Source organism: Lissotriton vulgaris, chromosome 11 (genome assembly GCF_964263255.1).
Source record: "Lissotriton vulgaris chromosome 11, aLisVul1.2, whole genome shotgun sequence".
Taxonomy (NCBI): Eukaryota; Metazoa; Chordata; class Amphibia; order Caudata; family Salamandridae; genus Lissotriton; species Lissotriton vulgaris.
The window spans coordinates 485,971,285-485,992,886 of NC_141699.1; the positions used below are offsets into that span (position 1 = coordinate 485,971,285).

The 21,602-nt window shown below is 46.5% G+C and overlaps 1 protein-coding gene across 1 annotated transcript in view; it reads left to right on the forward strand.

Moving 5' to 3' along the window:
* Positions 1-21,602, forward strand: part of LOC147682140 (guanylate-binding protein 1-like) — a 392,581-nt gene that overhangs the window by 336,145 nt on the left and 34,834 nt on the right. Inside the window, exon 11 of the mRNA XM_086943549.1 lies at positions 13,866-14,059. Coding sequence (XP_086799675.1) covers positions 13,866-14,059 — 194 coding nt within the window. The remainder of the gene's footprint in view (positions 1-13,865; positions 14,060-21,602) is intronic.

Sequence of the window (21,602 nt, forward strand, 5' to 3'; positions counted from 1 at the left end):
CAAAGAACGTGCTAAAATTCCTGCAACAGAAAGGCCACACAAGACTAAAAAGGAGATCCTCAAGAGGAGAGATAGAGGAGCAATCTACAACCTCAGATGTCTAGTAGCAGGAAGCGGAAGAAGCTCACAGCCATCATGGCTGGATTGAAAGATATGAAGTGCTCAAGGTGGCAAAGAGTAGATAAATAATGGCTACGATTTCGGAGGGGCTGCCGCTGCTATCGCCGACCGGAGGACAGCAAAGAACAGGGGGCTGACTCTGGAGGCTAACTGGAGTATTGAGAGAATGAACAGAAAACAGGCTGTTCTTCAGAGAGACGGGCACCCAAATGCAGATAAGTTGAGCGCCACTGAACTTTAAGCAAACCTGTATGTTGTTGTGCTGAGTATTGACCTTATATATCTGAACTCAATCCCCTTCCAAGGACATTGTTTTACCATTCAGGCCCTATTGATAGCACCTCTAGCAACATTCTAGGCTATGTAGAGTCTAGATGAAACATGCTTGCGGGGCATTGCCCATGTGGGGACTACCTACAGGAAACGGGCAGGCAGCTATTGCCCTCATGTATATACCACACTAGAGTATTGTAAGGTTTTTCTACCCTTTTTCTCTTTATGAGTTTTGTTACATGGTTATTCGAAGTGGGAATGACACCGCAATTGGGGACAGGGCGGAGTGGGTGGGGGCGGGGGTTGGGGTGGGGAAAGTTAGAAAATGTCTGGTCGGCAACAAGGGAAGTTTTGCACAGCTGAAGTTGTACACAAATGACATATGAAGAACACAGCAATTTCAGGTTGAAGTAAGTGTATATGGTTGAAACAGGAACAAAGAATCGAAAATTGACATTTCTGACATGGAACATACGAGGTTTGCAAAACCCACAGAAAATACGTAAAGCACTTGCATATTAGACAGACACGGTGTGGAAGTGGCATGCATTCAAGAAACATACCTTACCTCAACAACTGAAATGAGGGTATGCACCAAATGGGCCACATACCTAATAGCATTGTCATACTCTACTTATGCAAGAGGAGTATTACTGTTAATTAAACAGAATACTCCATTCCAGCTCCTCCACACACTTTGTGACGACCAAGGCCGTTATGTTATAGTACAGGGTAATTTTGGGGGCACTGTACTAACAATTATCACTTCATATGGTCCAAACACAGATGATCCAGGGTTCTGTGCTGAAATATGGGCCAAACTTAGGGATTTACTGAGCGCATCAATAATATGGGGAGGAGATATCAATACCTGTCTTGATCCGGCTTTATACAGATCGACAGGTAATGAACAATACGGTAAACAAGCAGCCAGGGCCCTAAAGGAAGGTATGGCAATGTGGGATATTGTCACGGGTCCCTCGGAGGCCTCTCAGGATCGGTTCGGTACTCAACTGGGTCCACCTATTGACACCCTCAATATCGAAATGCCTTATTAGCACGGAAGCTTACGGTGGTTAATCAGGGGAAGGAAAGGAAGGGAACAGCCGGGAGGGAGAACTGTAGAAAGAAGAACACCTTATTATAGCTCTGGGTATACATGTATCTAGAAATACCTTTCTCAAGTTTTTATCCGTACCCCACTTCCTATATACCTGTAAGAAAAAGACAACACTCTTCGGGAGTAACTGCACGTAGGATGATGAACTCTCTTCCTATCAGTTAAGCCTTTTGTAAGATAATACTGTGAACACAAATCATAGGTTATACCTTGAAGTACTTATCACCCAAACAACATATGACTCTGTTCTCATACATAGAAAACCCACCAGTGTGGGTGCCATGTCCAACGTCACAAGGGAGGAAGGATGGGTTCTATGTTCATCCTCTCCAGAGCCCTTGCTATATAAGACAAACAAAAACACACAACATGTAACAGAAATACACAGAACTATATCCACAATGGAGTAGGTGACTGAGAGATTGCTGTGCATTATTAGCTCCATAATGCCATATCTCATAGTTTTTGTAATGCTGTCACTGGTAAACGATTTGTATTTGGTAATCAACAAACAACCACTATACCTTCTGGTATGTTCAATAGTCTCTGAATCAAGAGATATGAAGGGCCTCCTGATTTGAACACACACTCAGGTTCCTTTTCTGTTAGCAATGTCAAAGATACGGAGGGAATCAGAGCTCCATTTCTACACAGGGCGGAGATTGTTTAATTGACTAGACAGACTGCATACTTCTTCCGTCGACTTCAACGGCATCAAAGATTGAAATATAGAACGAAAACGAGAGGGCAGTGTCACTGACACCCTTACCGCACCAGGCTGGTACACGCAGGCACTTCACCCGACTGCACGCTACGGGTACAGGATAATCTGCGCCGAGGCTTTCCAACTCCCGGCTTTCATAGCCCTCGGCGTTATTGAAGATCATCACTTCCGGTGAGCTCACGCGCCGCGCCGCACTGGCTCCTGGGAAGTGTAGTTCCTTCCCCCCGGTCCACCAAGCCTGCAGCGTTCTGTAGGTTCTTGCATACCTGCTCCAGATCTGGTCACATTCTTCCTGATGGCCTGATACGGGCCTGCTTCCAGCTGAGGTAGGTGTGTAACAGGTATGGCGGATGTGTAGAGAATGAGACACAGGAGCCAGAGGGAGGGCACATGTACATCTACGACACATAACACGTGGTCCCGAATAGATTACTGGCTGCTAACGGCAGAAGCATGCACAGGACACGTGAGGTTGAACATTTGCCCAAGTCATTATCGGACAACTCCCCGGTCAGCCTCACGATGGACATCCCCACACATATGCCAAGGTACTTTACATGGAGATTACAGGGGGGCCATATTAGACCAAGTATTTCAAACTGAATTGCGACAGGCGATAACCGATTTTTTTTTAGCTAAATGAAGGATCACTGGACAGTGCGGGAACACTGTGGGAAGCTTTTAAGGTAACAATTTGAGGTCACTGCATTAACAAGCATGCTGGGATCCTGAAGGACATTCAACAACAACTACGTACAATAGAAAAGACCATCAGTACGCTAGAAGCGGAACACGCACGGACACACAATCCAATCCTACTGGCCCAAATTAGGGACGATTACCAGAGATATGCAGAGGACGAGATAAAATACAGATCAAAATGACACACAGCGCGCAACTACGGAGAGGGTGGTGGGCCAGGGCGAGCCTTGTCGAGTAAGATTAGACCCTTGTACACAATGTCATACATAACACCGATAAGAGATGACACAGGCAAAATATTGTATGACACTAGGGTCAGAGCCAGACTCCGCAGGATCCGATTGCAGCAATACGGGTTCCACCTCCTGACCTCACCAACACCCCCCGTATTACACAGGGTGTTCGAGTGATCAAGCGAGGGATAATAACAAAACAATAACCAGGAAGGGAAGGAAGGGGACAGCTGGGAAGGGATGGCTGAAATGAGAAAATACACACAGTTAATACACAGGCAGTAATCCTACTCTCATGTCATTCTCGCTATCCTCCCTTCGTCCTGTATTCACCTGTATGTTTGGAAAACACTGCTCCACTCTTTGATTAGTACCTCGTACTATCACGAATAAACAGCCCCCTATATGAAAATAAGACAAGTATTACTGTTATGGCCAACATTCAAAGGGGTAGGAATAATGGAGACCACACCAAGAACCACACCTACCCTCCTGGTTTGTTTGAAGTGTGCAAACGTGAATATTCCCAAGGTATATTTTCCACTCTTTTAAAAGGCAGTTCCTTAGAAATGATAAGTGATTCCCCAACAATATCGTGCTCCAAAGAAAAAACAAACAAGGGTTCCCAAATAGAAATCAATGCGTGTCGCCACACTCTGTACACGGTATGATGTAGCCTCCTACTACAATCATCCGTGATTCAGTTAAATAGGATATCCAAATACACCTCCGATTACGATGAATCAAATGTTCCAATATTACCAAACATGGCAGAATGTAGGGCGCTACCCCACTATCCTCCGCTCTGGTGAATATGAAGTCAATTCCTCCCTTCGTCCTCGGAAACAAATATACGACGGTCTTATCTTACCGTATCTCTCAGAGCAAAGAAGGAACAGTTCAAACACAATCACAGCGAGCCCGCTGTAAACTTCTCCACAGAGGTTCCTCCCTTCGTCCTGCTCCGGCGGAACGAGACGCCAAAAAAAGCGTGGCTGTTCCAAACACAGTCAGCCCTTCGGTACCTGTCGGCAATTGGCTGAAACTCCTTTTACACAGCCGAGGGAAAATTCAACCTTTCTTTCTGCTCCGTTCTCTGAAGTCGCTCTGGATACAGCGACACAACCTTCTTCCAGGAAACTCCAGCTAATACAAATTACGTGCAATGTCTAAAGGCCACGCCCCCTCTTTTATCCCACTAAAAAGTACAGGGAATTCTGGGCGATGTAGTTTTAACATTGGGCAGGCGCGTTATTATTTCCAAATCCTGACAACTAGGGCCATAACAAACTGTTTTAGACAGTACTATACACAGCTCTATAGCCAACAAACACACACTACAGCGGACAAATAAATCACTATCTTCAGGACATAACTCTGGCATGGCTCTCGGATAAACAGCGAAAGTTTCTAAACCACCACATTAACAAAGATGAGGTCAACGATGCAATCAATTAATTACTGAACAACAAAGCGCCTGGGATAGACGGACTCCCTGGGGAGCTCTATAAAATGTATAAAGACCTGTTAATACCACATTTAGCAGAAATGTACGAGGAAGCATACGAAGAAGGCAGACTCCCCATCTCTCTGAAAGAAGCACTTTTAGTGACGCTCCCTAAGCCAGATAAAGAACTGTCAAGATGCGAATCGTACCGACCCCTGTCTTTGATAAATATAGACACAAAGATTCTAGCCATAGTCATTGCACCTAGAATACAGCTCTTGCAAGAAAAACTGGTATTGCAGGATTTGTACCCACCAGATCTACGACCCAAAATATACGCACCCTCTTTGCCCTGTACCATCATCTAGATCAGGGGTACTCATAGTACGGCCCGCGTGCCGGTGGCGGCCTGGCAAGCCTTCCTTGGCGGCCCGCAGACCTTGCAGACATTGTACCCTAGTTTTTTTTTACGATGTCTGCAACTAGAGCACCACTCAGACTCTGCTGCTCTGTGGGGGACGGGTGATTCCCGCCATAATCAGAGTGGGGCTGCAGGGGCGCTGAGAGGTGAACAAAGCCTCATTAAAACGCCAATGGTCTTTTAAAGGCCTGTGAAGTGCTTGGGTGCAGCTGTGTGTGTGCGCCTGGAAGCTGTCATAGTCTGGGCACACACAGGCAGGGTGAGGAGGGAGAGCGAGGGGGGGGGAGAGCACGCGAGGGAGGGAGAGCAAGTGAGGGAGCGAGGGAGAGGGAGGGAGGGAGAGCAAGCGAGGGAGAGCGAGGGAGAGAGGGAGAGCAAGCGAGGGAGAGCGAGGGAGGGAGGGAGGGAGAGCGAGGGAGGGAGGGAGGGAGAGCGAGCGAGGGAGAGCGAGGGAGAGCAAGTGAGGGAGAGCAAGGGAGGGAGAGCGAGGGAGGGAGAGTGAGGGAGGGAGAGTGAGGGAGGTAGAGCGAGGGAGAGTGAGGGATGGAGAGCAAGCGAGGGAGAGCAAGTGAGGGAGGGAGAGCAAGCGAGGGACAGTGAGCGAGGGAGAGAGAGGGAGGGAGAGGGAGCGCGATGGAGGGAGATCGAGGGAGGGAGAGCAAGCAAGGGAGCGAGAGAGAGCGAGAGAGAGGGAGCGAGGGAGAGGGAGGGAGGGAAAGCGAGGGAGAGCAAGGGAGGGAGAGCGAGGGAGAGGGAGAGCGAGGGAGGGAGAGGGAGCGCGAGGGAGGGAGAGCGAGGGAGGGAGAGCAAGAGAGGAAGCGAGGGAAAGTGAGGGAGGGAGAGGGAGCACGAGGGAGGGAGAGGCAGCGCGAGGGAGGGAGGGCGGGAGAGAGAGTGAGGGAGGGACAGCGAGGGGGAGCAAGCGAGGAGCGAGGGAGGGAGGGAGAGCAAGCAAGCGAGAGCAAGCGAGGGAGGGAGGGAGAGCAAGCGAGGAAAAGTGAGGGAGGGAGAGCGAGGGAGGGAGAGGGAGGGCGGGAGAGCGAGGGAGAGCAAGGGAGGGAGAGTGAGGGAGGGAGGGAGAGGGAGAGCGAGGGAGGGAGGGAGAGGGAGCACGAGGGAGGGAGAGCAAGGGAGAGCGAGGGAGGGAGGGAGAGCAAGAGAGGGAGCGAGGGAGAGCGAGGGAGGGAGGGAGAGCAAGCAAGGGAGCGAGGGAGAGCAAGGGAGGGAGAGCGAGGGAGAGCAAGGGAGGGAGCGCGAGGGAGGGAGGGAGTGGGAGAGCGAGGGAGGGAGGGAGAGGGAGCGCGAGGGAGAGAGAGTGAGGGAGAGAGAGGGGGAACAAGAGAGGGAGCGAGGGAGAGCGCGGGAGGGAGAGCAAGCGAGGGAGAGCGAAGGAGAGAGAGGGAAATAAGAGTGAGGGAGAGGAAAATAGAGTGAGGGAGAGGGAAATAGAGTGAGGGAAAGGGAAATAGAGTGAGGGAGGAGGAAACGGAGAGAGAGGGAGACAGAAGGAATGAGGGAGAGGGAAGGAGAGAGGGCGACAGAAGGAAGGAGGGAGAGGGAAGGAGAGAGAGGGAAATAGAGTGAGGGAGAGGGAAATAGAGTGAGGGAGAAGGAAACAGAGAGAGAGGGAGAGAGAGAGAGAGAGAGAGAGAGAGAGAGAGAGAGAGAGAGAGAGAGAGAGAGAGAGAGAGAGAGAGAGAGAGATGTGTGTATGCCGGGTCTGGTGGCTCAGTGGACGAAGGCGTCCGCTGCAGGGACCTGTAATCAACCTCATGGTCACAGTTTTTTTTTTCTGTAGCCCTGCCCCCTTCCTCACTGACCCCGCCCCCACCGGTGCGGCCCTTTCGGACACAAACCACACTGTAAATTTGGCCCCCGAGAGAAAGTTTGTGAGTACCCATGATCTAGACCCAGAATGTTGGCAGTGGCATGCTGGACGCTGCAAAGGCTTTTGATTTGGTAGAATGGTCATTTATGTTTGTGGTATTACGTAGGATGGGGTTCCCTGAACCTTTCTTTTTTTCTTTATAATATTTTTATTGGTATTTACATGATACAGAGAACAAAGTGACATACAACAAAACACCAAGTTTTTTGGCATTCACATTGGACAATCCGGCATTTGGTGGTAATATTGTTTGAGTCAAGTTCGTTGGTTGGTTTTACGGTCTGCACGTGACTCCCCCTCCTTCTTTCGCACATATAACATTGAACATTTAAGTTATAGATGATGGTTGCGTGTATAGATGATACATAAAACGTACACAGAACATAAAGTTGGCGGGTGGTTGTGTAGTGACAGGCTATTAGGTGGCTTTGGAGTTGTGGCTAGCTGATTAGGTTCAGGATTTTTGTTCTTCATGGTGGTTTGTATGGGCTTAGGAATGTGTCTAGTTTTGACCACATTGCTCTGTTGGGGTTCCTCCATGGTGTGTGTCTGAGAGCAGTGTTGTCCGCTCCTCTGAGAAATGTCACCCAGTTCAGCCACCCTTTGAATGTGACTTTGGAGGTATCTTTCCATTTTGCTTGAACAGTTTTGACTGCCGTAGTAAATAGGAAGTCCAGGAGGTATCTGTCCTGTTGTGTGCTACGTCGGATGTTGTGGCGAATGTTCGGTCTAGAGTGCATCCTACAGTTTTGTTGATGAAGTTGAGCATCTTCCTCCAGAATTTGCTGACCTTACTGTAGTGATAGATGAGGTGTGCAATGTCCCCTTTTTCTGTGTCACAGTTCCAGCATCTGTCATTATCTCTCAGACCTAACGATGCTAGATGCGCTGGTGTCCAGTAGGCTTGGTGTAGTAGCAAGAATTTTGTTTGTGCCAAGACCGGCAATATCATGTTTTTCGAGGGGGCTGCCCAAAAGGATTGTAGTTCTTGTTCAGTGAGTTTGGTACCTAGCTGTGTTTCCCAGTAGTTGGTGTTTTTGGCGTTGAGTCTGGTGGATATGGGGCGGAGGAGTTTGTACAGTTGTGAGACCTGGTGGCCGTCTTGTTTATAGTTTCCATGTAATGGAAGATTGAGGGTATGTGCTTGGTAAGCTTTGACTTGGATAGGGCTGTTTTGATTGCCAGGAAATTGTATAGTTCTATGTCTGGAAGTGCGTGTTGTGCTTTCAGGTAGTTGAAAGTGAGGGGAGACCCTACTGCTTCCAACTGCGCTGGACAAGAGAAATCTAGTCTTCTCCATGACTTTATGTCCAGGGGCTTGCCTCTGCATTTGATCCTGGGGTTTGCCCAGAGTGTTTCCCATTGCGAGTTTCGGATGCTGTGCTCAAGCTGCTGACATACTTTGAGCAGCGCTTGTCTTATGATTCTAAAGATAGGGTTGTTTTTCTGTGCCTGCTTGTTGGCAGTGAGGAGAGTTAAGGGGTCAGTGGTATTTAGAGTGGCTCTCTCAATAGAGAGCCATGTTGGTGTGTATGGCTGATTTGGGAGAACCCAGTGCTTTCCTTCTCTGGCTATAAAGGCTGTCTGGAAGGTTCTTAGGTCTGCTACGTTGAGTCCCCCAATCTTTTTCTCTAGTCTGAATTTTTGGAGGCCTATTCTAGGTTTCTTATCTCTCCTTATGAATTTGTTTAACATTTGGACTATCTTTCTGTGGAATTCATCTGTGAAAGCCATGGGGAGCATTCCTGCAAGATAGTTTACAATGGGCGTTATCATCATCTTCACAGTATCTATGCCCCCCAAGCAGGTGATGAACTTGGGTGACCAGGATTCTAGTAGACCTTTGATCTTATCTAGTGTTGCCTTCTTGTTTTGCTCCAGGGTGATTCTCAGGATTTTCCCGAATTGGATGCCTAGATATTTGACAAAGCCGGGTTGCCAGGCCACCCTGAGGTTTCAAATATCTCTTTGGTCGTGTGGATGTTTAGAGGCATGCATTCTGATTTATCTCTATTGAGCTTATATCCTGAGTATTTACCGTACGTTTTGATGGTGTGCGTGAGTGCTGGTATGGATTCAGTGGGGTTTTCCGTTATTATGAGTAGGTCATCCGTGTAGGCTGCAAGTTTGGCTGTAGTATTGTTAATGGTTACGCCCGCTATATTTCTGTTTGCTAGAATGCCCCTAATCAGGGGTTCGAGTGCTAAAAGGAACAGCAGCGGGGATAGCGAGCAACCATGTCTTGTTCCCCTTTCAAGGTTAATTTGGGCCGCTGTTGTGCCATTTATAACTATCTGTGCTTTGGGGCACTTGTACAGTGCCATGACTTTCTTTATGAAGCTATCTCCTAGGTTGAATGCACGCATTCTCTTTTCTAGAAACTGCCAGGATACCCTGTCAAAAACCTTTTCTGCGTGTAGCATAATTGCTACCGCCAAGTTATATGAATTGGAGGAGTGCTCTATTATCTGGCAGAGGAGTCTTCTGTTGTTGTGCGACATGCGTGTTTTCAGGTATCCTACCTGAGTGCTGCCAATTTGCTGAGGGAGCACTTTGTTAAGTCTTGTGGCTAGGATTTTGGTGTATAATTTGCAATCTAAGTTTATCAGTGATATGGGTTGGTAGTTTTCGGGCCATTGTGCGTCTTTGCCTTCTTTGGGTATCACAATTATGTTGGCTTGTGACATTGATTCGGTAACTACCCCTTCTGTGCTACAGTGGTTCAAAACTTTTGTCAAGACCGGCAGTAGCTGGTTTTGGAACGTTTTGTAGAAGGGCGCTGTGTATCCATCCGGTCCTGGGGCTTTGTTGTGTTTTAGTGCCCTAATGGCTGTGGTGATCTCTGCCATTTTTATGTCTTGACCTAGAGTCTTAGCTTCCTCTATCGTTATCGTGGGTAGGTTCATACTGTCTAGGTAGGCTGGGCAACCGTCCTGGTCAAGATTGTCATCTTTATTGTGTAGCTCTTTATAGAATTCCATGAATATTTGTATGATATCTTTGTGCCGGGTGTGTGTTTTGTTTCGTGCGCCTGTGATTGTGGAAATACAGTGTTGCCTTTGTTTGTGTTTGAGATATGACGCTAGGATTTTCCCCGCCTTGTTTGCTTCGCAAAGGTTGATTTGTTTGTATTTTCTTATCCATAGACCGGCTCATTCGCTTAGAATTCTGTTGAATTCGTACTTTTTCCCTGTGAGTTCTGCAAGGGCGGCTTTGTCCAAGGTATCTCTGATGTGTTTAGTTTCTAGTTGTTTGATGTCACTTTCTAGCTGGTCTAACTGTGCTTTTGTTTCTCTGTCTCTTCTGGCTTTGATTTCTATCAATATGCCCCTGACTGTCGAATTAAGGGCGTCCCACAGACTTTTTGGATCTATGTCTGGTGTGTCATTCTCTTTGATATAGTCTTTGATGGCTTTTTCAATTCTATTTTTGTCTTCCTGTTTCGGAAATGGTGATGTTGTTGAGGCGCCACCTGCGGGTGATGTTCTCATTGTGTTGACCCGTCAGATGTAGGCTAATACAGAGTGGTCTGAGATTGTTCTTGCTGCTATATCTGTGTGTTCTATCAGGTGAGCCTGAGATGAGGATGTAGTCATTCCCTGAACATTTCATTAGATGGATAGAGATTTTATATCATGTCCCAACAGCCAGGATTAGATTAAATGGGATGCCCGCTGTCGCCAATCTTGTTCACTCTGATTCTGGAACCTCTGGCCTGTAGGATCAGCCAGTGTCACAGGGAAGCTGCTCTACAGTTTAGCCTACGGCCTTTAAGCATCTCCTTATATGCCGACAACATGGTAGTATTTACAGGACACCCTAATACACACTTAAATATTCTTATCAGAGAATACATCCGATTTGAGCAATATGCAGGGTTGAGAATTAACTGGGACAAATCTGTGGTTATACCACTAACGCCGGCTACGACCCAACCAGAACTGGACTACCCACTGAAATGACAAACTGACTCGGTGAAATATTTGGGCGTATGGATACATAGAGACCCGAAGTTGTCATTAGGGAAAACTATGGCAGGGCAATGACTAAGCTAGAAGAGCAAATAACTAGATGGGTAAGATGCCCCTGACATTGGCAGATAGAATTGCGCTGCAAAAGATGATTGTACTGCCCCGTTTTCTGTACCTATTTATTAATATCCCAATCTGGCTGACACAGGCTTACTTCGTGGAGCTGGGGTCAGCGATGCAGAGACTGACGTGGGTGGGTAAGCAGGCTAGGATCAGCTGGACTATACCGACGAAACCATATCATAAGGGCGGTTTTGGTGCACCAGACCTGCCGCTATACTTCTACTGCGCACAAGCTCAACATGCACACTACTGGACTAAACCGCATGTGTACATTTCCCACGTCGCAGTGGAAACAGACAGCGTACAACCCGCCCCACTGATGGAATTTGTGTTAAACCCGAGGCCCTACACACTTAGAGACACGATACAGCCTGTGCGCTGCACTTCATATGCATGGCATGTGTTAGAAAAAAGAGCAAATAAATTGCCGATATACGCACCAGCGCTGCCCATTGCTAATCATCCGGAGTTATCAGTCACACAAGAAAAGGGCATGATGGTATTGCTAGAAGATATGAAACTTTCCGCTATGAAAGACGTTTTCCCACATGGTAGATTCATTCAAAGAAATGACCCGGCGCTAAGCACACACAACACACAAATTAAGGCATTCGCTCACCTACGGCTACAAGCAGCGATTAGGGACTTATATCGCACTTATTAGTCACCCGCCTATACAACACGTCACATTCGGAACAAAGTGAAGGGGTAAATAGATCTTTAGCCAGATGGGAAGCACTACTAGGAGACAAGATAGAGGAACAGGACTGGGAATATAGCTGCACACAACTTCAATTACTGACGTCCAACTGTAATCTACGAATAATACATTTAACATTTTTTCACCAATTTTATTACACCCCAACCCAGCTCCACAAATATGGCCTCAGAACACACGACAGGTGTCAAAGATGCAACGCTTTGAATGCAGATTTCCTACACTTGGCGTGGGCATGTCCACAGATACATAAGTATTGGCAAGATATTATGGGAGCGATAAGCGAAATGCTGGCTGCACAGGTGCCAAACACGCCTCTTGTGTGTTTATTGGGGATATATAAATTAACCCCGACCAAAAAGCTTAAGTTTCTGGCTGTGGTACTGCTATTAGCAAAACGACGGGTATCCATTAGATGGGGAAGCAAACGCCCTCCTAGATTCAAAGACTGGCTCATGGATATGTCATATTGTAGGGAAACTATGGAGACATACGTGGAAAAATTACTGCTTTCATCGAGACCCCACGATTTCTGGGAATCACTGAAACAATATCTGTTAACATTACAAGAGGAGGAGTAATGTAATGTATATGGTTAACGATGTTTTTTGTACAGGGTGTTTTGTCAGAACCTCTTTTCCCTTTTGCAATCTAGAGGAAGATGGAAAGATTCTTGTTATAATTGAATGTGTAATGCAGCATGGTATCTATGGAGACCTGATTGGCTGTAAACCTATAGTTATAAGTTTCTATTACCGTAATGTGATGGGATGTGAGTTTCATTGTTAGTTATGATTATACGAAATAACAAAATTAGCTGCTGTAAATCAAGGCTTACAAGTATTCTGATGCATACCTTTGTAAAATGAACATTCCTATGTATGTGTAAAGTGTAACTGTTGACCAGACGAAATACATTAAAAAAAATAGAAAACAAATATATAGGGACGTTTTTCACTAAGGGGTTCTGAGTGACATCAAATACACACTAGAGTGCAGTTTCAGTTGTCTATGATGTCACCCAGAATCCCGAGGTAAAAAACATCCCCATAATTCACTTTTTAACCATCCATAATTTTATGTTTTGTATGCCCCCAAAATCATTTGCCCCTGCTTGTAACTGCTATTCAGTGGCAGAGGACTAATGGGGGAGTCATACATAAAATGGCCTCCGTTATTTATCCCTGTCCCAAAGTTTTAAAAAACACACCTTCCATCATTGACCAACTCCCACCACCTTCCCCGCCTTTCTTACTCTCCTGCAGCTGTGCTTTCTGCTTTCAGTCAAAGCAGACAAGCCGAGCTGTGCTAACAAGCTCTCGGGGATGCATGTCCGCCTGGCATGGAAGGCCTTTATGAAATCACAACAGTGGGAGACCAGTTTTATTATCAACTGTTGCTATGTTATAGCAGTGGTTGACAGATTCTGAAACTGAAATGCCACACATAGAAGTATAAATAATAAACTCTGCATTTTCAGGGCATCTTGGCTCATATCCTTCAACACATTCCAAAACCAAACATACAGCTGAGCAACTTTGATTAACCAGCACACGTTACCCTTCAATCCCCAGGTACCTAAAAAAGAGCCCTGGGACCATAGAGACTACTTTCAGAGTGCCTCAATCTGAAGGTTAATTAGGAGGATGTAAAAACAATCAAGGAAAATGAACCCTACTAATCAGTATTTAGCTGATACATTGCCTGCCTACTGGCTTTAACGCAGGTCGAAAACATGTTCTGCACTCAATCTGCAAACGCTGTCCAGCTCATCATGCCAGGCAGCACCTACTTTGATGCCTTTTGATCATCCTATGGGCCGCTATGTATAAATGTAAAGTCCTAAATGTTTACAATATCTACTGCTCCTTGTAATTTTCCCTACCCTAAACACTTACATTGCCATCATCTGTGCTCGCCGTTTGAATCCATCTACAGTTAAACAGGAAGAAATGTTCACAGCTGAAAAAAAGAGAAATAGAAAGGTCCGAAGTATTAGATTTATTGGGTACCCCTTTCTTCAGGGATACGGTTCTCGGGTTTGCACTCTCACTATCGTAACAACTTTGAGTTTGCAGTGTACGTTTCTTCTTAGGAACCTCTCTCACTTATGTATTTTCATCAGAGGAGAAAGCAAAGGCTCAAGCTGCAGAGAGGGAGAGGAAGCTGAAGGAAGAGATGCACGCAGCAGCCCAGCAAAAGTTGGCGGCCGTAGAGAAAAGCCACGAGGAACATGTCAAGCAGCTGATGCAGAAGATGGAGGAGGATAGGCTGAAAATTATGCAGGAAAACGAAAACGTATTGAATCAAAAGCTCAAGGTAAGTCTCTGACCAGATTTATTAGTTAACATTTTATTGGATAGCATGTAATATTTATACTGTGTAATATAAATGTTTTACAATCCCATTTGAGTGGAATGGAAGTGTTACTTGGGACTCGAGTTCTCCATCAATCCCATTTGAGTGGAATGGAAGTGTTACTTGGGACTCGAGTTCTCCATCAATCCCATTTGAGTGGAATGGAAGTGTTACTTGGGACTCGAGTTCTCCATCAATCCCATTTGAGTGGAATGGAAGTGTTACTTGGGACTCGAGTTCTCCATCAATCCCATTTGAGTGGAATGGAAGTGTTACTTGGGACTCGAGTTCTCCATCAATCCCATTTGAGTGGAATGGAAGTGTTACTTGGGACTCGAGTTCTCCATCAATCCCATTTGAGTGGAATGGAATTGTTACTTGGGACTCGAGTTCTCCATCATAAGTGCCTCCACAATTAATGACTGTTCCTTCTGAGTCCATGTCCCTTCAATAGCACTTGCCCCTCCTCAGATAAATGCATCCATCACGATTGTCTGGTTGGGGAGTCAGCTGCCCTATTCACAAATTCTTTTCAACATATTTCCTTCTGGTGTCATATTAGAGGTGACAGGAGAGCAGAAGAGAAAAGGGTCAGAGTGTATGGCCAGTACACCGCTTTCTCTCAGGAAAAGAAACTTCTAATGAATACATAAGTCCGTTTCTGATGAATGCACGTTTTCAACTTTTGTGAAGAGACACATGGAGATGTCTATGGAGACCTACATGCTGCAGGATCTTGGCGATGCCTTGACAATAATCCATTGCCATCTGTCATGGACTGGCGTTCAGAAGGGTTGCGTAACGAAATTGTGACCTGAAACAATTTAGTCTCTAAAAAGTAACATTCCTTAGGAAGTATAGACTTAGGGGCTTATTTATGAGAGGGTTGCATCACGTCTGCAACACGCAGCGTGCTACATGCATAAAACAGACCTCTAAGTCCTATTTTTTAAACTACGCAACGCCACTTTGCTTGGCTCTGAGTGGCTTAAAAAATCTAGTGTAATGCAATGCAGCACTAATCACTGCATTGCGTTACTCTGCCTTGGGAAGGAATTCCATGGACTTTGCATGGGTGTTCCCACACAACTGCCATTGTTTTTGACGCATCCCCAGATGTACAAGAACTTGTAAAAATGAGGATGCAGCAAAATCTTACACCTTCCCAGGGCAGGAGTAAAAAGGAACAATATCTCTATTTCACCTACTTTATTTCGTTTTCTACGTGTGCTGCATTCTGCGGCATTAGAAAGAGGAATATGCCTCCCAGGATTCTTTTTGTGCAGGAGGTGTCCCTTCCTGAAGAAAAACTTTCCTGCATGCAAAGCAGCCACCCTTGCACCATGGTGCAAAGGTGTCTGCATTAACAATAGGATTCCAAAAGTGTACCAGTGCGGGGGAAAAGGTTGGAATGTACCCCATTATCTTAAATATGGCGCATTTCAGTCCATTTGTTGTCACGCTGTGCAATGCGGCAAGTTGACTTGCTGCGCTGCGTCACAAGGTTATAAATGAGCCCCTTACTACCAAACACCACATGTAATTATCTTGACGGTATTGTGCAAGTTGAAGTTGATGATGTTGCAAGTCGATACTTTTTAGTCAATCATTTGGTACCACACCTTTTAAAAGAATATCACGAAGTATGGGTAGATGGAAAATGTATTTTCTAATGCAAAGCTTCCTGGAGATTTCTCATCTGCAAGTATCTATTTGTGTCAGAATCGATGCAGAAGAATTTCAGCAAATAGTCCCTCAATTCCTAGGTTGCATTGTTTGTTAACAGCGCCAGGAGCAAGAATCGACTACGGCATGAATCCCTGTAGGCACCACCCTGCCGTTACACAGTAATTAATTACTTTTTCTGCGCTCTTCAGTCACCAGAATCCGATCCTCCTTTCTCATCTCCCTAGACAAAAATCGCAGGGTTAGAAAGAAGGAGCAGGTGCTATATCCACAATAGGACTTCAAAACTGCTAAGGCTACTTGTTGCAAGACCTAAAACATATAATCTTGACATACACAGCTGTAAATTAGACAAAAGAAGTGAATAGGACGGCATATTTATCCCTCCTACCTCTGGCTGTAATGAAGTTACACAGATGGTCCTGGCATCTTTCAGTATGCCTCGCCAGGGAAGTGCCCACATGTTCTTGCCAGCTTTTGGATGGTCATCTTGCGCATGATAACAACACACATTTTTGTGCAACAACGGAGCCTGAAGGTTCTTGATGCAACGGTCTCGAGGCATTATGAAAGGAGCAAGCCCGAATGGGTCAATATGAAGCATGCCTAAATCTGTGACGATGTCTCTAAGCTGCAGGGAATTTAAAGGCAAGTGCAACTCACTCTCAGTTATATGCTGGGCATTGAAGGACCATTCGCTGAGGAGCAAGATCCACCCCCACCAGCTCTCTAATCCCAAGGAAGTAGGGTGGAGCTTGCCAATACGTTTTAAACATGTCACTGCAGTGCCAGGCTGGGGGGTTTCACATAAGCATACCTAGGTAGAAACACTAGAGCGTTTCATAAATTTCAGCATTGCACTCCCATTTTCCAGGGAACGGCATTATGGTCTCAGTTTGCTGTCCTTTAACCATTGTGTTTAGGAACTAAAGAGAAAGTGTCAACAATGCATAAATGACACCTATTTGACCACAGAGATAATGCTTGAACCCAAGATACTAAGAGGAAGCTGTAAATACTCAAGCAGAAATTAGTTTTGCACAGGCTCATGTATGCGCAGCATTTTCACTGTCATTCTCCAGGCAGGTTCAGGCCAATACGAGCTATGGGTATTTTTGCCTCATACCCGTTCATCAAAAGTTCAGTTCCTACTGCGGGAGTAGTCAAGGATTAACTGTGTTCAGGCCAATTTCTGAGATTCAGCATTGTAGCTTCCTGGTCCTCTTGCACAGTTCTTTATGGTTCTTCCTGGGTATGCTATAGATTCTTGTAAAGTAGATACTAGGCTCGTTGGGGGAGTGGTCACTGGACAGGTAGAGGCTACAGTGCCTCAACCGTGGTAGTTGAGGTAGTTTGCCACTGGGGTCATAGAGCCAGTCCTACTATGGGTCACAAAGTGGATCAAATATAACCTGTTCTGCAGTTGCTCTCAAGGTAGCAGGGGCAGCAGTCACAGGCTTCTCTATGAGATAGTGCAGTGTGCTTAAGTTCAGAACTCAACATATTTGTCATTTCAGAAAAAGAAAGTACTTTTAATCACACAGTTGATCCGAATACTAGACAGTGCAATAGGTTATACCGGGTAGTATCTCTTGGTGGGATACTCCTATGTTGTGCTACACCTCCTGATTCCCTATACTAGAATCTCCCCAGTGTCCCTCTTTCTGTTGGGTTCCTCCACCTTGGAAATGAGGTTAAGAGTAAATGTAGTGCAGGTGCTGCCTTGTTAGCTCTCTCACATCTGCATTAAGTTGAAGTTTATTCATCAAGTCTTACTACTTTCGTTGAACATGGTAGTCAATAGGATCAGTCTTAGCACTCTGGTATAAACAAAAACAATGAAGACCCACCAGTGCCCTCACACATGGATCCAGGGGCTGCACTGTGCCTGTTATTTTCTGGCAAGGCGACACCCCCCTTTAACCACTGCCACGCAGTGCCTGTGATTGGCCCCTGAGGCGGCGGACGGCAGCTTTGGTTGTTCTTGCTGCACCTGCAGCCAGAGTGTTGCCTTGTCTCGATCCACATACACCCTCTTTGTGTGCTGCTTTGCCATGCAGAGGATTTCATGCTCTGGCACCAAGGCAGGATGTTTTCCAAGTCCTGCAACCCTTCCTCTCTCCCCAGCCTCAGCTGCTCCGGCCCCCAGGCAGACTCGGGCCACAGTTCCTCCGTATTAGGAAATACCTCACCTGCTGCCCTTCATGTGTGTTTGGGGGTGGTGGCACATATTTGTATCTAGTCCAGACAAGCACTGCAATCATTTTAAATGCCGACTCAGCTTACCAGTTTATGACTGTCAGCGGCACTGCACGGACAGTCAGGTCAGAAACTGAAACAGTTGAACTGGCTAAGGTACAACAGCACTAAAGCCCCCTGAGAGGTTCAGAAGGGGAAACAACCTTTACAACGCAGTCATTACATCTCACTACCTTTACATAGCACTCATTACATCGCAACATCCTTTACATCGCATGTCATTACAACGCAGCCATTACATCGCATGTCACTACAACGCATGTAATTACAATGCATGTCACTACAATGCAGGCATTACATCGCAAGTCATTACAATGCATACCATTGCAACGCATAGCACCCTTACACTATCCAACACTTACCCAACTGTTGCACTCACTGGAGTTAGAATAGTATATTTTACCCCAACACTATCCAACACTTACCCTACTGTTGCACTCACTGGAGTTAGAATAGTTATTTTTACCCCTGTACTATCCAACACTTACCTTAAATGTGATGTAATGGTATGGGCTGTAAAGGTATAATGCAATGTAATGGAATGCGTTGTAAAAGTAGTTTCTGAAAATACGATGTATTGGCATGCGATGTAAAAGAATGCAATTTAAAGGATGTTGTGATGTAAAAACTGCGTTGTAAAGGCAAGCGTTGTAAATGTATGCGCTGTAACGTTATACATTCGTTCAGAGGTACCAGTGTGATGTGGTCTAGAAAGCACTGAAGCAATTAGCAGACAACAGCAGTACAGCATTGGTGGAAACCACTACAGCTGAGCTCCACAGCATTTCCCAGTTTGTAGGTGGCCAGTCCAAAAGGGGCAAGCAATGATAGCATTGTGAAGGATTATGTACATGGGAGAATGCTGAAGATGGGTGCGTATGATTTCTGATGACATTGGTTGAGGAGCTAAGAAACATGTTGCATTAAACATTTCAGAGGGAATCATTGAGTTGGTGGAGATTAGGACTTACCTTCTTACAATTAGGTGATGCAGCAAGGGCTATTTGAATTGACCAGTCCAGCTCTGGTCTCAGCTGTTATTATTGTTATGGGGAGCAGTGTTGATAAGGGCAGCAGCATTTCCCAGTTGGTAAGTGGCAAGTCCAAGACCTACCTTGTTATAATGAAGTGTGATGCAACAAAGGTCTTTTTAGAGCTTTTCAATGCTTAATAGCGAATAACTTCTGATAGTTTTCCCTTTCCATGGAATTCACTGCTTAGTTTCATTCTTGAGAAAGTGTCATTCCAGGTGTCACACATTTGGTCATTGATTGTTACTTATAAGTACACAGAATCCGGTAAGAATAGGGCAATGTGAAACTTGGCATCTATGCATAATGTTGTTTGTATGATTAATAGGCCAAATATTGTGATGGTTTGGCCAAAAAAGAAGACTGATCCTTGGCTGAGCTTTCCGTATTTATGTGTTGGCTCGCCCACCACTTGTTTGCAACAGATTTGCAGATCTGGCATCTGCTCCCTTAAGCAGCTATACTCTGCTTAAACAGCCAGCAGAAACGGCAGGTGGAGTCATACACCAGCAATCCTAAATCCATTAGGAGCTGAAGCAGCACTACATTGTTGGCTGACAACACTATTGTTCTGTATTTACAGCCAAGGCCGGACTGGGAACGAAAACCGGCCCTGGCAAAGTGCTCGCCTTCCCCCCCCTACCCCCGGGGGGATGGGGGGCTCTTGGGGGTGCGACCGAGCTCTTTGCCGGGAGGCGGTGCCTGAGGACTGCTGTCAGCGCTCACCGGAGCCGGCCCTGGGTGTTTGAGGCCCGGCCTGCTTGGAGGAGGCAGGCTCTATGCTCGGGGCTCCTGCTCTCTCCGAGCTCTACTTTCCGTTCCGCTTTTGTGACTCTAAGTTTTAATATGAAACGGGTGAGAGCTCTCGACGGCTGCCATGAGGATGTGACCCACCCCTGAAACTGCAGAGAGCTGACAGTGGGCCCCGGGAAGCCCTGCGGCGCAGACAACTTGATTTTTGAAGTCCTACCATGCAAAAACCGGAAGATACAAGCTCCGCCTGAATCCCCGAGGGGCGATCCGATGGCCGTGGACGCCTGTCTGGGCTTCCTGTGTCTGCCGAGGCCGGTGCTGCAAAGGCCTGCCCATTTTTAGGACGAAGCTACGTGAACCCCGCACATGCCAAGGTGGATCCCAGAGACTATTAACGCGGTAAGAGGCCCCCCGCATTTATTGCATTTGTGAGGGTTCTTGACCTTTGGCTCATGCGGTCCGTCTCGCTGGAGTGATCACTGGTTCGGGGCGCCGCCATCTTGGTTTGGGCTATCTCACTGAACATTACACGCGTGTATACGGCTGCATCGCGGCTCCCAAGCCCCGCGGACCCGCTGCGGCGACACTGTCCGCCCTGTATTCTGCGACTGCGATACCTATCTAGCACAGCCAGCTCCTCCCCGCCGCATTAAATCTACTGTACATATGGGAAATAGATGCACAGTACAGAACCACACCAGTGCTACGCACGGCTGCTCATGCGAGATGCGTGAGCTTTGGTAGGGGCCATCCATTTCTCCTGTTCGGAGCGCACAGGAGCGCTACGAAGCGTTCACCCTGCCCCAAACTTGCTTAAAGTAGCAGTAACGCGGGGAAAAGTAATTTAAAGGACAACAACCTTTGCCAGATTGACACGCTTGGAACTGAGGTGCCGGCGCTTTGATCCTAAAATGGCGGCTGCAATCTGAGGATGAGAGATGTCCGTCGGTTCAACAGCAAGTAAAATTAACCGAGTGTCTTGGGTAAGCGCGTAACCAGCTGATTTGGTGTGATTGTAATGAGCGGCTGAGCGCAGAGATTAAAACAGAGACCAGACCCAGCTGTTGCTCTCAATCTACTATCTATGCCTGACCCCGTCATGGCCGCCAAGTAAGACCGAGACCGAGGTGAGAATTGTTTCTTGAGCGTTGGATCGGCAATGAAGTCCTGGTGAACTTGTTGGGCAGAGCGCTTGAGTGATAAAATCCTTGCTGCCAATCTACTGCTTTGGACAAGCTTAGCCAAATGGTTGTCGGAAATAGATTTAATTCCAGTGCCAGATGCACCATTTTTGCCTTCTACAGCTGCGCAGCAAGTAGTGCCAGCTGCACCGTTTAGGCCTTTTACAGCTGAGTAGCAAGCAGTGCCAGCTGCGTTGTTTAGACTTTTTCACAGCTGTGCAGCAAGTAGTGTCAGATGCACCGTTTAGGCCTTTTTCAGCTTTTTCAGCTGCGCAGCAAGTAGTGCCAGCTGCTTCGTTTAGGCCGTTAACAGATGTGCAGCAAGCAGAGCTGTTTACAGCTGCACTGTTTTTGACCCATTTCAGCTGTGCGGCTATTAGCCCATCTGCACCCATTTTTAGTTACTTCTCCTTGGGGTCAGATCTGATTAAGATGGAATCCGGCTGCAGGGACAGCACCATTGACACTATGGTTTTAGGGCATTTGAGTCCCCATCCGAGATGGCCAGTTGGACAAGGAGTCTGGAAGACTTGTAGGACGCCAGGCCAATAGATATATGTTGGTGCTAGAAATTGCTTTTCATGTAGTATGTTC